This window comes from Buteo buteo, chromosome 29, assembly GCF_964188355.1.
Source record: "Buteo buteo chromosome 29, bButBut1.hap1.1, whole genome shotgun sequence".
In the NCBI taxonomy this organism is placed as follows: domain Eukaryota; kingdom Metazoa; phylum Chordata; class Aves; order Accipitriformes; family Accipitridae; genus Buteo; species Buteo buteo.
Genome location: NC_134199.1, coordinates 4154579 through 4170441, shown reverse-complemented (window position 1 = coordinate 4170441; position 15863 = coordinate 4154579). Strand labels below are relative to the sequence as shown.

At 38.7% G+C, this 15863-nt stretch overlaps 1 protein-coding gene across 5 annotated transcripts in view; it reads right to left on the bottom strand.

Annotated features, from left to right (window-relative positions):
• The window catches only part of KATNIP (katanin interacting protein), a 65037-nt gene that overhangs the window by 12748 nt on the left and 36426 nt on the right, over positions 1-15863 (bottom strand). For 4 of the 5 annotated variants that reach the window (XM_075059333.1, XM_075059329.1, XM_075059332.1 and 1 more), the window contains exons 15-19: positions 15147-15355; positions 11282-11345; positions 7481-7658; positions 4829-4994; positions 38-195 (exon numbers count right to left, since the gene is read on the bottom strand). In XM_075059333.1, coding sequence (XP_074915434.1) covers positions 38-195; positions 4829-4994; positions 7481-7658; positions 11282-11345; positions 15147-15355 — 775 coding nt within the window. The remainder of the gene's footprint in view (positions 1-37; positions 196-4828; positions 4995-7480; positions 7659-11281; positions 11346-15146; positions 15356-15863) is intronic. The other variant, XM_075059334.1, reaches the window with a different exon arrangement.

The window sequence follows — 15863 nt, the reverse complement described above, 5'->3', positions numbered from 1 at the left end:
ATTGTGTGGTTCAGATAGCAAAAACATCCTACTTTACCTCCTTTGTACTTTATTAATCAGCTGGGGCTGCAGATAGTCAAGAAAGAGAATTTCTTGGGCAAAGTCAAAATGGCAGTTGCCTGGTCCCTTGCGGATAAGAAAACCCTCCGGTGGGGAGATGCTGTGACCATCCAGCAACACATGGACTACCTTAGCCTGGTTTAAAATAATGTAAGATTACATGACATGATATTAAATTACATTACATAAAATAAAATAGATCCAAAACAATTGCATTCACTTCAGAGGCTGAAATAATTTCAATAATTTTGAATTCCTCTATAGTATGACATCCTTTGGCAAAAGAAAGCCTAAACCAGCAGATACCAGTTGCAACTCATAGTGTGCAATTCAGAGCATTGCAGCTGACATTGATGGGGATGGGAGAAGTGAGGATTTGGGGGAAAAAACCAACCAAATAAAAATGTACTGAAGAGATCCTTCAATTACTGCATCTCACTAGATCTCAGCAAACCTAAGTTTCCTTTCTTCACTGAAAGGGTTATCAAGCATTGGAACCGGCTGCCCAGGGAAGTGGTTGAGTCACCATCCCTGGAGGGATTTAAAAGGCGTGTAGATGTGGCACTTAGGGACACAGCTGAGTGGTGGACTTGGCAGCGTTAGGTTTGCAGTTGGACTCAATGATCTTAAAGGTCTTTTCCAACCTAAATGATTCTATGATTCCTGAGCCTGCAGCAACACATACACATCAACAGAATGGAGAGACTCGTCTTTCAAGTCAGCATATGTCACAAAGCTGATTTGAGGAGACAGTTAGTCATCATGCACCTGAATGTACTGCTAGATCAGGCCTGATTGCTCAGCATAAGCTAGCCTTTAAGAAATCACATAACCCAGTACTCTCTCTCGAGCAGACTCTTTTGTGTCTCTGTTGCACTTCTAGAAAGCCTGTATTTCACAAGTTCTATTTGTCTTTGTGGCAGGTGGCACTTGGACTTTTCCAGGATCATGCAAACTCGTCTACCCAGCAGTGCTGCATGTAACCTAAGGGCATATGAATAAAGAAGAGGCACCCGTACCAGGCAGAAACAATTGAGCCTTGTCCACATCATAGATGCATGCACGTCTTATACAATCTCTGAAGATTAAACTAAATAATTCAGGTATACTTATTCAGATGACGCAGGAGTCCTGGCCCCTTCACCCTCCCCATTAGCACCATCTGGTGTTGTATGCATGATCCCAGTCACATTCAATCATGCAGCAACAATTGTCACTGCATCTTGCCCTGAAATATGTTAAATATAACTTAACATTAATCACAAGCACCATTTATCGCACTGAGTCTTTCACTAACTACTGGTTAAGGAAGGAAGAATACCTCTAAAATATAACAACATGGCCGTATAACTGGCACTATGATTAAAGCTTGCTGATTAATGGACTAAACCAAAATAGATTCATTTAGTTAAGAAAAGACTTAATGTAGTCTAAAGGTAATGTGAGTCAGTTTTCTAATCTTTGGATTTTATACTGACTGATGTATACATGACAATTTGAGGTTAACTTAGTTTTATATGCAACTATTTAATTCTCATTATTAGGATTTCTATTAAAAATAGATATGCAATATTTATAGTTAAAATTCCCATTTCAGGTGTCTATCTGAGAAGAACTTAAAAACATTCAGAGTTTTCTGCAAAGCCTGTATATTATCAGTGACCTGATATTCATAACAGTTTTCATATTTTTTCCATTTGTAATGATTTTTTATTAAGTTACAATTTCAGTAAGTTACACATGCAATATCCCAAAAGCAAATAATTTTCAGGAAGTTGTTTGGGTTTTTTTACACAAACATTTCTTGATTTGAAAACCTCGGGTACTGTACTAGAGTAGAGGAGATGCTCAGTTCATTTCCAAACTGCATGAAGATTAATTAGGAGGGAATGTTTTTATGAGTACCAAGTTTTTATGAGTACCAAGTATGGAGAAATAACTATTTCTGGTTTCATCTTTAATATGCTTGGGAGCAAAGAAAGGAAATACCCTTTTCATATCTCTTCTGCATGCTACTTTCCAGCTGAATCAGTCTGCCAGGCTAAGGAGAGGAAGTGAAAAACCCACTGAAATACACTTTAGTTTAGGAAACACATATTGAATGGGAAGTCTAGAGACTTAGAGATGAAATCTTACCTATTATACCACAGCTGCTTATATTTATGTGCCCTTTACAGCCCTCATTTCTAAGTAATTTTCATCATCTGAGAAGGCACTCAACCGTCACACATAGCATTTTACAAATCGCATAACAAAGCTTTCACAAGCTAATTTTTCATAGAAATAGCACACAAGCCTTCATTTTGACAGTTCACTGCCATTACCCTCTCATACTAAAGCTGTGAATAGAATCCACCAGTCTACAGCTGCCTAGCAAATCATTATATCTCATACCCCGGGACTGTTTCTTAGAAGGAACAGCAATACTTCAATAGACAGATGTCATGATGCCCTAGGTTTATAGTCTAAAGCTTCTTCACTGTGGCCCAGCAGATATCTTTTCATCTTCAGTTTTCCAAATAATTTATTTCACCCTTTTACGGGACTGCAGGTATGAACTCCTCATTTAAATTGTACCCACTAACTCTTATGGGACTTAGAGGTGTGCCACCTGCATGCATACTTTATCAGACTCACCTCTTTTTTCCTCCTAGCAAAGTAAACTGTGAAAATATACCTTCCTTTCTTTCTTGGTTTGGCTTCCAACGACCAAATTCCATGTTAGATTTTAGGGATTTGGCTATTTCTTTCCCTCCTTTAATAATTGAGACACACATACAGGGAGTAGAGAGCTCCCTGAGAGCTCTTAGAGCTGTACCACTCTCATAGGGAGAAGTTCTTTCTTTATGCCGAATCATATCAATTAAGTAACAGATTGTTGTGGTTTAACCCAGCAGGCAGCTAAACACCACACAGCCGTTTGCTAACTCCTCCCCAGTGGGATGGGGGAGACAGTTGGAAAAAAGGTAAAACCCGTGGGTTGAGATAAAACCAGTTTAATAGGTCAGAAAAAGAAGGGAGAATAATAATAATGATAAAAGAATATACAAAACAAGTGACGCACAATGCAATTGCTCACCACTCGCTGACAGATGCCCAGCCAGTCCCCGAGTAGTGGGCTGCCACCCGCCAGCTAAGTCCCCCCAGTTTTATTGTTCAGCATGACATCATACGGCCCTTTGGCCAGTTTGGGTCATCTGTCCTGGCTGTGTTTGCTCCCAGTTTCTTGCCCACCCCCCTCCCCCAGCCCCACTCGCTGGCAAGGCAGTATGAGAAGCTGAAAAGTCCTTGACTTAGTGTAAGCACTGCTCAGCGACAACTAAAACATCAGTGTGTTATCAACATTATTCTCATCCTAAATCCAAAACACAGCGCTGTACCAGCTACTAGGAAGAAAGTACTATCCAGTACTATAGTACTACTACTACTAAAGTACTATTACTCTATCCCAGCCGAAACCAGGACACAGATTTTACTAAAAACCCCTAGTTGTTATACAGGGGGTATGTTGAGATGGTAAACTCAACATGCTCCTGAACCTTCCCATGTGTCAAACAGGTTGGGTTAATGCAATGTATTATGAAATCAGGTGCCATAGGTTAAAATTTCTAGATCAATTGTGGCTTAAATGAAGGATCTTATGCTCTGGCCCTCTGGGAGTCTTTGGCCAGTCTTTGGCACTCAACAACATCCCATGCTGATACTAAAAGATGCCAGGGCTCTGCTGTGGGGAGGGAACACCTCTCCACACATTTATGTGGTGTTCATATTAAAGCAATTCCTGGAAGGTAAATTTACATAGAGAAGCAGTTCTGCAACTTTTGCCACTATGTTTCCCAATCCTATGAAGGATCCATGCCTCCAACTTAAATTCTAAAATTTTTTCCAGTACTTTGCTCATCCTTTTTGTCCTGTCTCTCTCTAGTTTAATACATACCAACATTTTTCTTCTTATCTACTGACTGAGTTTGGACATCAAGAATGCAACAGTTATACGTGAAGGGAAAGATCTGGAAACAAATGGATTCATAAACTTTCTATGTAGTGAACAGCAACTACTTCTTCATTATCATAACAAGTGCATGTATAGCTTCTGAGAAAAACAAGGGAAATGAGGGACAGCCAAACTCAGAGTCCCAGCAAGATGTAACATGATCTCCAACAGGTGTCAACTGCCAGTCAATTCCAATAATTCAATATGAAAAAAAAGTAAAACAAGCAATTTGGAAAAAGAAGAACGGAGGTATGTTATACCATTTTAGCTAAACTACTTTAGCCAAACTGTTTGAAAATGTCAACTTTCCCTAATAAACACTGGAATTCTAGAGACTCTTCCTGCTTTGTGGAAAGGTAGTATTGATTGACCAGCGTTCTGTAACTTACCTAAACAGAATTTCTGTTGGAGAAGCATCCCTGTTCCATCATTCCACATGTTCCAGGAAATAAAGAATCATATGGTAGGCATAAATACTAGATACTGAGAGGATACCACTTCAGAATCATGTATCTTGAAAATAATATGTGCTATTGTATGTGTCTCTTAGAAAAATTAGCTGTGAAGATTTCTTTAAACTATCTCTGGCTTTTTTTCAATATTTGCTGTTTGTGGAGACAGAAATGCATTATACCTGCCACAAAATTCAGACTCAGACAATCTAGAAAGATTTATGGTGTTCCATTAAGGCAGCTGTATTCATTCATCACAGTACCAATTTTCCAATGCACTGCTGTATATTTTTGCTGGCACTGCTCCTTTTCTTTTACTTACCCCTCTATAGGTATCCTCTGGAGATTTATTATAGTTCCAAAAGCGAAGCCCTGCAATACTTTCAATTTTATCAAAATGGATTGTAAGCAGATGATCTTCTCCAAAAGAGAAGGGAATGAGCCACATATGGCCATCCTCTACTGTGATATTAGTCCCATCTATTAACCTACAAAGAGAAAAATCCATTAGCTGCAAAAAAAGAAAAGCTTGCTTTTCTCATGAAAATCAGGTACTTTACTAGGTGTTAATTTTTTTCTAGATGCCTCTTCCAGCTCCCAGGGCTTATTGTGCTCATGTGTATACAATTAAAAAGCAAAGTAAACATAAAAAATAATATGCGATTGTTGAATTAAAGGCAGTGGGGGGAGAAAAAACAGTATTTCCTTTAGTTGGGCCCATTTGAGGAAAACCAGAAAAATCCTTAGGTTTTCCATGTGTGAAAAAGGGCAGGCAGAGGAAAGCTCAACTACTTTTGTACCAAAATGGCCAAAGGCAAAACTCTAAGGCCCAGACACAATATAACTTATTAATATAGTTCCATGCCTAAACTAGTATATCTGGCACTTTGCGGTGTGTTATTATGCCAATGCAACCATACTGAATCCAACAAGGAGCTGGATGGCAGCTGGATAACCCAGAGAAGAAGCAGAGTTTGTTCACGTCCTTCTTCATGCACACAGTTAGGCACATTCCTACTTTTTTAAAAAGCTTTCTATTAGCATGACAATGTCTTGTCATAAGAGCACAGACTTCAGGCTGACTTGATAAAGTTATTTCCATTATTTCCTCATTTTGGAATCCTGACTTTAAATTCTTCTACCGCAAACTACGGCATACAAAGATGGGGTAAAGGAGAATATGAACTAATTATCCACTGTAATTACTTTGGTACACTGCCCTAGGTACTTACTATTTATTTAAAAGTCTAATGGAAGAATGAGTGCCAGACTTGGCAGTTCCTTAAAGAAAAAGACTTGAATAATGACTGTATCACAGAGGAACTGATTATGGATCCCATGAGAGAAGAGATAATCCTTGCCTTGGTCCTGAATAATACACAGGACCTATTCCAAATGCTACAGTTGAAGAGCACTGTAGTATACTCAAATTCAACATGCTTGCAGAAATATCAAAAGCCAAAAAAGCCCCTATTTCTTGTGCCCAAAAAGGTTCTTAAGCAAAAATGACGAAGTACGTAAAAAAAAAAAAAAAAAAGCAACAAAATAAAATCAAATCATTATACAGAGCAGAGAGAATATTAAGGGATATCATACTAGAAGCACAGAACAAATGTATCCCACTTACTAAGAAAGATGTTAGAAAGAGGGAGGATTTGAAAAATCAAAGCCAGTCTGGCTCAGTGGCAGGATAAAGAAAGGTATTACAAGCCATCTTTCAACAAAATTAATGATCAAAAAACCCTAAATTGATAGGATCATAAACTCTGGAAGGCTAAGTGCGTATGCACAGGCCAAAAAAGAATATGAAGGCTAGCAAGCAAAAGGTACCATAAATAAAATTCCTCAAATACATCAGAAACAGAAAGCCTGCCAGAAATTCTGTAGGATCAACAGATGACAAGGCTGGAAAATGAGCATTCAGAGAAGGTAAGACACCAACAGAAAAGCTAAATGAATTCTTTGCATCTGGGTCCATCATGGTGGGGTATTGACAGACTCCACCACCAGAATCTCTTCATCACAGGGGATCTAATGGGAAGATTTCTTAAATCTTGGTGCCTACAGAAGAGATTTTCATACAAATAGGCAGAAGAACTGACGCATTATATACAAGTAAGCTTGACATCTGTATTAGTCAGATTAGCAGAAATTACAAAGAACAGAGTTAGTGTAGATGTAGATAAATACAACACTCTAAGCAAGGCTCAACAAAGACTTTGAAACGAAAAGTCCTAATTCATAAACCTATTCACAGACAACAGACATGCCAGAGGACAGGATTACAACTGAAAATACCCTTTAAAATGAAGATATGAGTTGGAAACAACAGCATACAGCTTCAATAACAACCAAATGCCAACTCCTCTCCAGACCTATAGCCTATGATTTCTATACTGCTACCATTTAGGAAATACAAGTTAATTTGAGGAAGTATACTTGTCAATTAATAAAACTTCACTGGAATTACAAAAAAAAAAGCTGCAGAATTGTGAAAAGAATGGCACCTATTTGTGTAATTCCCTAATACATCCTCACCCTTTGCTAACTTGAAAATTGTCCTTGAGATTATCTTGAAATCCTGCATAAATATCACTGCATATGCATAGACAGATGCTACAGAACATCCACATTTCTGCCTGGAAAGTCCTTAGCAGAGATACCAACCAGGCATGTTACCATCTCCTAACTCAAACACCATCCTTTGGAAACATCTCATTCATGTTTCTACAACAAGCTGTTCCTGGGTAGCTTGTGAAATCCAAGAATGAGCAGTGATGGTATGAAAATCATGTTCGCATTAACACGTGTTAACATAATAAAAGTTTATATAATTCTGTCACTTTATAAAGTCTGATGTAAAATGCATCTAAAATTGATAAACTCCAAAACTGTTTGTGGAAACAACAGGCACAAAGGGAAAAAAAGAGCCCTGCAGAAAATGCTTGGACAATCCAACTCTTTCACTACTTACTTTTCTAACGTTCTGGAATCTCCTGTATACTCTGGAAGATCATTTAAGTCTTGGGGTGAAGCAGAAATCTGTTCTGTACTTATTTTTAGTGCATGACCATTCTTTCCTATCACTTCAAGTCCTGTCAGTCCAAGGTAATGAGAGTCTCCCCAGGTCATAGTAAAATTCAGTTGCAGACCTATATAAAAGAATATACATATAATATATACATATACATACTTACTGGTTTGAAGTAAGGAGCCAATATCAGCATGCATGCAAGCCCCACCAATTAGCAGGATGTGTAATTTGTTTAGATTAAATAACTTTATATGCTGTATTTGGATACTTCCTGGTCTGCATGCCTACCTCCATGTAATAGCATAGTATTTTCTGTAAATCTGTGTTAGTCCCCTTTAGTAGGCTACCAACATCTTGTTCGCTTGTAACTATACAACTCCTGATCAAGCATGTTATCAAGTGTCTCATTACTTAGATTGTAGACTGACAGTAATTCAAAGATACATTTAAGCAGTTACATGACAGATTTTGTGATTAAGCAGACACAGAGAAGACCTATTAGTCTAAAGTCTAGCTATCATCTTTTGCAAGCTAAATGACTATATAGATTCATATAAATCCAGTCTCTCATATATCCATAAATTGTTAGAGAACACCAACTCATAGTTAAAGCAAAAACCAAATTTGGTTTACTAATGTGTTTAGGTTACTATCTTCATGTCAGAACTGGACACATGGAAGTGTTTTAATGGGACAGCATTAGTGAAAAGCAGCAATGTTCATTAGCCTGCATCTCCAGAAAATAAATAGGAAAGAAAAATTGGGCAGACAAAAGATTGTATGTGTATCTTCAGATCCACCTGTTTCATGCCTTACTGAAAAAATATAAATAGCATATACAGATATAACAAGTAATATTCCAATCTGATCAGGTTCCATAAAAATCTATCACTGTAAATTAAAAATATCTTTCATTTCACACGTGACAGAAGCCCAGAAATAATCAGGTTGGATAATGTCTAAAGAAGCACCAGTAGTCATGATGCCCTGTAAAACAAACAAGCATTAAACCTAGTAAGCTATCCAGCCCAATTACTTCTAAATAGCCATAGCAATTTACATGAGACTAAATCTTGATATACACATAAATTCACTTGGGTGTAAGATCTCATTAGCATTTGCAAGGACACTAAGAAATAAATAGTTCTATTATCTGACAAGTTTGGAAATATGGCTGTATTGATATTAGATGCTATTCCCAAGGCCATTGCTAAGACTAAACTTGCTTAGGATACAAGCATGCAAGAGTTCTCAGGCAAAACCAGAGTATAGTTCCAAACAAAATGGAAAAGATAGGGTGAAGCAGCTATCCACACAAAGTTTAGTATTCACATCACCATGCCAATGCCTTCACAGAATCTCAGAATGATGCAGGGTGGAAGGGACTTCTGGAGGTCTCTAGTCTGACTCCAAACTCAGAGCATGTCCATTAGATTAGATCTCTCAGGAGTTTATCCAGTGAAAGTTTGAATGTCTCCAGGGCTGGCAGATTTCAAAACCTCTCTGAACCCCTGTTCCAGTGTTTGATTGCCCTCAGGGTGAAAAAGATCTCCTAATACCCAGTTGGAAATTCTTGTCTTCTACCTTGCTATTTCTGCTGCCTCTCAACCCAGTCCTATGTCCATGCCTGAGAACGGCCTGGATCTGTCATTTCTATGCCCTCCCGATAGCTATCAACAGCAAGATTTCACCTTCTCTTCTCCAGGATGAACAAACCAACCCAGCGCTCTCATGCTTTTCTCACACGTCAGGTACTCCAGCTTCCTGACCACCTTGGTGACCCTCCTCTACTGGACTCACACCAGTATGTCAATTTTCTTCTTGTCCTAGGGAGCTCCATACTTAACACAGTACTCCAAATACAGCCTCACAAGTGTCAAATACAGGGAAAGAATCCCTTTCCTTGCCCAGGTGGCTGCACTCTTATTTTTGCATCCCAGGAGGCAGCTGGCTGCTTTTACTGAGAGGCCACGCTGCTGACCCTTGTTCAACTTGTGGTCTTACAAGGACTTCAGGCCCTTCAGTGCAAAGCTGCTTTCTCAGATAGCTGGCCCCCAGAGCCTCTCCTGTGGCATGGGTTATTACATCCCACACACCGGTCTTTGCATCTGCCCTGAACTTCATGAGGTTACATTAGGTAACATGCTGAGATCAGCATGTCTTCAGCCTGTTGAGGTCCCTCTGAAAAACAGCCTTGCCCTCCAGCATATTAACCACTGCCCTCTCTTTGGTATCATCCACAACCTTGCTGAGATTGCACTTTATCCCATCATCCAAGTTCTTTAAAAAAAAGACATTAATCAGTGCAAACTATAGTAGTATTGATCCCTGAGGGTCATCTCTAGTAACTAGCCACTAGCTGGACTTTGTACCAGTGATCAACACACTTTGAGGCACTATTTCTCCTTGACATCATAACTGGTAGCAGGATGAAAGAGATGAAAACTACCTACAACAGGTCAAGGATACAAATCCTCAGTGACTCCATACACATTTTATTACCAGGAGTCCCAGATGAAAAAGGCAGTACTGATCCTAAGTTTTGCACAATTCCCAGTAATTTCCCAGAATGAGAAGAAGCAAGAGGACTCTCACTCCAGGTCTAAGAGACCACCCCACAGAATAAGGAGAACAAGGAACAATATACACAGGCAGGACAGGGTATGCAAAAATCATTGGCAAAAATGAGGTTGTAGCTTCTAGTTGGTTTATTTGCTTTTGTGCAAGGTCATTTACAAAGATAGTCCCTTGTAGCAATTAATGGCATTTTTTTCAGTGTAAGAGACTAAACTGGAGTTTCTTTTGTGTTTCATAAGACATGGAAAGCCTCCCTTAAATACAGCTAGCTTTCTCCACCTCTTTCCCTGTAAGAACTCATGGAAATCAGGACCTCTTTGTCTGGCAGAGACAAGTTAGTCCAATCAGCTGATTAACAATATCTTGTCAGTGTGAGACACTGCATCTGCTGAGCTCTGAATCACACCCTCACTATCTTTTTCACCCATTTTGAGAAACTGGAGGAGGGAAAGGCATCTTAAGTTCACACATATGAATTGATCATAGACATGTTCATAGATAAAAGTTCACACATCCAGATATAGTTCATAGGTCATAGATCACAGATCATAGGTACAGTTCACAGATGTGTGGCTGACTAAGCTACAGCATTGTGTATATTTTCAGAGAGCACATCACAGGTTGCTAAAGACTTTATGCCAGGCCCAAGAACCCAATTTCTCTTGTGCTGGTCAAAGGACCAGGAACTGATATTGAAACTTCTGGGTCATCCAGAAGCTCTATGGACAATAATTTAAAGGCCCATAGAGAGTTGGTTTTGTACAAGATAAAGAAATCAGGTACTTTAAGTATGGCTATAACATTCTGGTCTAGCTTTACTGTAAGGTTTCTATTCTCAATCCGATCTGAGAAATTCAGTCAATCTACATAAATACATAGGATTGGGAGAGAATTACTGGGTAAGGGACATAGCTATTACAAATCCCATTCAGGGACTAGGCAAATGGCTAGTGTCATTACTCTGAGATTAAAAGCCAACTGTTATGATATAATGTTCTAAATGCCATAGTAAACAAAGCTTCTGCCTTAAATATTCTATTACTCTTCTTCATTCTAGACCTGACATCTGTCACAAAGTTCTGTACAGCTCTGACAAACCAGATCCTCCTCAATGACATGTTAGGGGGGAGGGTGGTTAAGCAAGAAGTAAATGTAAGAACTTACATTTTCCAGTAAATATTCCTGATTCCTTAGGTATGCATTCAGAAAGAGGGTCTGGCTCTTGAACCTAAGAAGTAAACCAACAGGTGCAATGAACATGTATATCATATATACATTACAGACATTGTTTATAAAGTGGGGGGGGGGGATTTTTTGTCTGTTTCTTTGGGTTTGTTTTTGTTTTTTTCTTACATCCAGCCTTTTGTATATTAATCTCCCCTTTGCCTTACCACCCAGGCTGTCCTGCAAATAATGGAAAACATGCCCCAAAATGTAGAAGATCATATGGATCCTTAGAAAGTCAAGACTCTTAGGGTTTGGGGTTTTTTTGTTAGTGCATATAGGAGTGTTATATGGGAGACTCCCTAATGTGGGCTACCTATTCTCAAAGAGGCTGAAATTCTTAAGTGACTCTTATTTACCTGCAGACTGCCGAAAGATAATATGCTGTATTTGCTACATGTTGCAAATACGTTGCAGAGACAAGAAATCTGGAAGGAAGTTAAGACCTCAGAGAGTGCTACCACAATTTCTTCTCAAGAATCAAGAAGCAGAACAAGCAAGAAAAATTGTCCAAAAGCTTGCATTTGTTCTTTGACAATACTAATTAATAGTAACCTATGCTATTCAGCATGGCACACCAGAAAGTGAATAAAATTTCCTCATTATACTGGGGCAATTAGGGTAGTAAAGACAAAGGACAACTGCAAAGGGTTGCAGTTAGACTTCATTTCATTGAATGAGCATGATAAAATGGCTAATTATGTTCACTGTAGGTAAATGTAAAAATGCTACCCATGAGGAAAACAATCCTAACTTTACATATACAGTATTGGGCTCCAAACAAAATAATAGCAGATTAGAAGGAAATCTTGGCATTATTATAAGTAGTTCTACAAAAACGTCAGCTCAATCCTCATTAGTAGTCAAAAAGCCAAATAGGAAATTAGAAGTCCAGACTCCATCTCTACAGTTTTATTCATCATTAGAAGTAGACTTCCTGTCATCCAGAATACATCAAATGGACCTACATTGTGCCTAAAAAAATATAAAAGACTCGTCAACACTTTTCTCCTACGGCTATATTAGATCTGTGCAGTATAACCACTGACATCCTGATCTTATATGTGTATGTTCCCAGACTGCAATGAAGTCATGTAATAGTACATGTCCTTGTGGTAACTAAGCAGGTGAAACTGAACAAGAACGGGACACTGAAAAAAACACACTCAGATAACCTACAGAAGGTGGGAAAAAACCCTCCTATTGGGGGTACACTGTCTTTGATGTGTGATGCCTTTTCCTCAGAACAACTTTAAAATACCAGCCTGGGAATTAAAATTTGCAACTCTACTGAATATCAAAACCCAAGGATACAGTAAAGCTACTGGTTTTACAGAATGCAGAATAATGCCCTCCCTTGCAGGCCATAAACTGTCTCTGCCAAGCCACCTTATCACCTCTTTTCTCCCTTGTCCTCCTTTCTTGGCTACTCAGATCCCTTCATTCCAATGGTGCCCACTAACTTTTCTTTCAGATATGGTCTAATTTTCTACTATTTTAACTACTTCTGCTTGTGAACATTGTCCTGTGTTGCTAGATCCTTATGGCTAGAACAAAATACCACCATAGTACAGGAGTTATTGGAAAAGCAATAAATAGTAGAAAGTGTTACCATGCTCCTACACCTGACCATACTGTATAGCACTTTCCATGCAAGGAATAACTAAAGTAGGACTAACCATTTTGGAAAAGAGAGATTTAGAAGAGATTGTAACAGACGGGCATAAATCTCGAGTGGCTTGAAAAAGAGAATGGGGAATAATTGTTTAGTTTCTTCCAACACAAAAAACAGGGGACATTACATGAACCTAGAGACAAACAGAAAGAGGTTCTTTGTGCTATGCCAGTCAAGGGAAACTTACTACAGAGCATTTTAATTTGTAAAAGTGCATGTGGTTTAAAAAAGCTAGTAGACGAATTAACGCAATAAAAATCCACGGCAGGATACTAAACACAGAGGTTAAGTCAAAAAGTCCTTGTGAGACAAATTTCTAAGGGCTGGATGAGTGTTTCAGAGAAACAGCACTGCATGTTTGCTCTATTCTTACACTCTCCCTAGGCATCCACTACTGGCCACAGTCAGAGTTGGGTCAAGTGCACTAGTTACAGGTCTGACCTGCTATAAAAGTTGACATGTTAAGGATTACTGAATTCATGGCAAGACAGATGACCATGGATAATATTGACAAGACAGACAGACACTTCTGTAAGAGCTTTTGAAAAGCTCTGTAGTCAGTGCAGTACAACGCTCTTTCGTCCACTGAACATGCTACAGGATAGAAGGGTGAATGATCAACAGGTAGAGACTGTTCAAACTCAATAGTAGTCTGAATGACAACGTTATGCTAGGGAAGACAAATCATCTAGTAGATCTGTATCATTCTGACAGGATAGCATAAGCATCCATCTATAAAATCTTGATGGTACCAGCAAACACAGAATGACAGGGAGACCAATAGCTCAGTCACAACAGCTTTTGTTATTCCATTGCTGAGACAGCATGTTTCAGAGTTGGAAAAGGAGTATGAAGAGCATCACAGAAATAAAAGGCAGAGGCTCTGAGTAAGGACCAGTCAGTCCAGGTCTAGGCTTCTGCAATGGAAGCGGTCCTGGTGAATGCTCACAATAAACAAGCGATCAAGAAAAGAAAGGTGAACTTCAATTTGTGTTCATGAGATCCTGCACTGCATAAGGTGTCTGAACAGTTTAAGATACCGCAAGCAAAGATGGGACCAAAATTACTGTTGCCAGTGTTAACTAGCACTGGAGAAGTCAGAGTCACTGACTCATGATCTTAACAGTGAGACTAAATTCCAATGTCACGACATTTTCCTTTGCCTTATAAGCCACCAGGAAAAGAGGGCAAGACAGAACAGGAAGGCTTGACAACAGCACAAGACTCATTAGGAACCATGTATCACTGGGAGCACTTTAGCTGAACCAGCTGGAATTTGGATTGATTCAGCTTTGGATCTCCTCACAGCCTTAGAAGTAAGAGGGTGTCCTCTAGAAAAAGATAACCTCATTGAAGCAACAGTAGGTGCTCATGAAGATTCTAAGAAGGTAGATTTGATGGAAATCAGGTCAAAGACTGCCCCACACCATCTTAAGCAGAAAATCTTGAAGGATCTTTGCTCAGACACTGGACTGTTGGGCTGGAATGGTATGAGACAAGACTCCAGTGCTTGAAAATATGGCCTTCCTCCAAGTAGTTAAATATCTACTGTATGGAATAGTAAAGGGCCGTTTTTATGCCGCAAAATGCACACAGACCTGTGGAGATGCTAGTCAAAAAAGGAAAGAAGAAAAAATAAGGGGAAAGTTGAGAGGTGGAGATCCTTCTCATGTGAGATACTTAATTTGTGGAGAAAGAAACAAGCAAGAGTATAGTCTGTGTGGAAAACATGGAAAAATCTTTGGTTTGGAATGACAGGGAGTACAGTTACTCATTACATGAATAACTGTATCGTAAAAATCACTGACAGTGGCATAAACATTCAGGAGTACCTAAATCAAAATGAACTCCCTCTGATCTCTGTCCAAGTAAGTAAAAAAAAAAATACAATCCAGTGTAGTCTTCCTTATAGTCTTCTTAATTAATCAGGGAAACTAAAATTTGGAGGACCTTCTGGCCTTAAAAAAATTGCATAAATTATTGAGCTGGTGAAAAAAAAAATCTTCAAAATAGATAGCAGTATTAGTTCTTCTGCAGAGCTTTACTCTATCATGGAAATCAGTGTCTACTACTTCTGTGTCATGTTTCATGAAGACATTTATAGAGAGTTCTGAACACAGGGGCCCCTACCTGTTGATGCTCTGTTCTTAACCCTGCTTGTGTAAAAGGTCTTTCATCTCCCTCCCTATCAGCAGTTGTTGGCCTCTTTAGCTCTTCTTCATATCTCAAGGAGCTGGCATTTTCCATTTCTCCATCATATGTCTCATCATAGCAGTATACAGCTTCAAGAATATCATCATCAGTAGTGAACAATATAGTATCCCCAAAGTGCTCTGGAGCTGAAGGCAACATACAGAATTAAATGGAGAAACCATACAAAAGAATATGCAGAGTGATAAAAACTATTTTCAGTCCTTCTTTATATTTAATTTGCAGTAGTGTTTAAAGATGATATATGGTAAATTGATACAGACTACTGATACAATTAGTATGTTCATTCTCAAACTTACACTGCACAGCAGGAAAACCTAGAGAAGTCAGACAAATTTCAAATACACATAAAAGAAAATGGGAAAGAAGCTTCTCCATTACCTTTTCCAAAAGACTGTATCTGTGAAAACAAGTAAAAATCCACAACTTTTAAATGTCTAGTGACTATCTGATGTTATTGAAATATGGTCTCGTTGCTAAGACATCATTAAGAATAGAGATTAGCTCTGTATGCTGCTAAAATTCACAGTATCATTGAAAAATGCATTGGTGAGTTTTGCATTGCGTTTTGAAATTAAAAGGACTAAATACTATACAAAGTGCCAGCTTGCTTTGAAGTGGAAAGTGATAACAAAC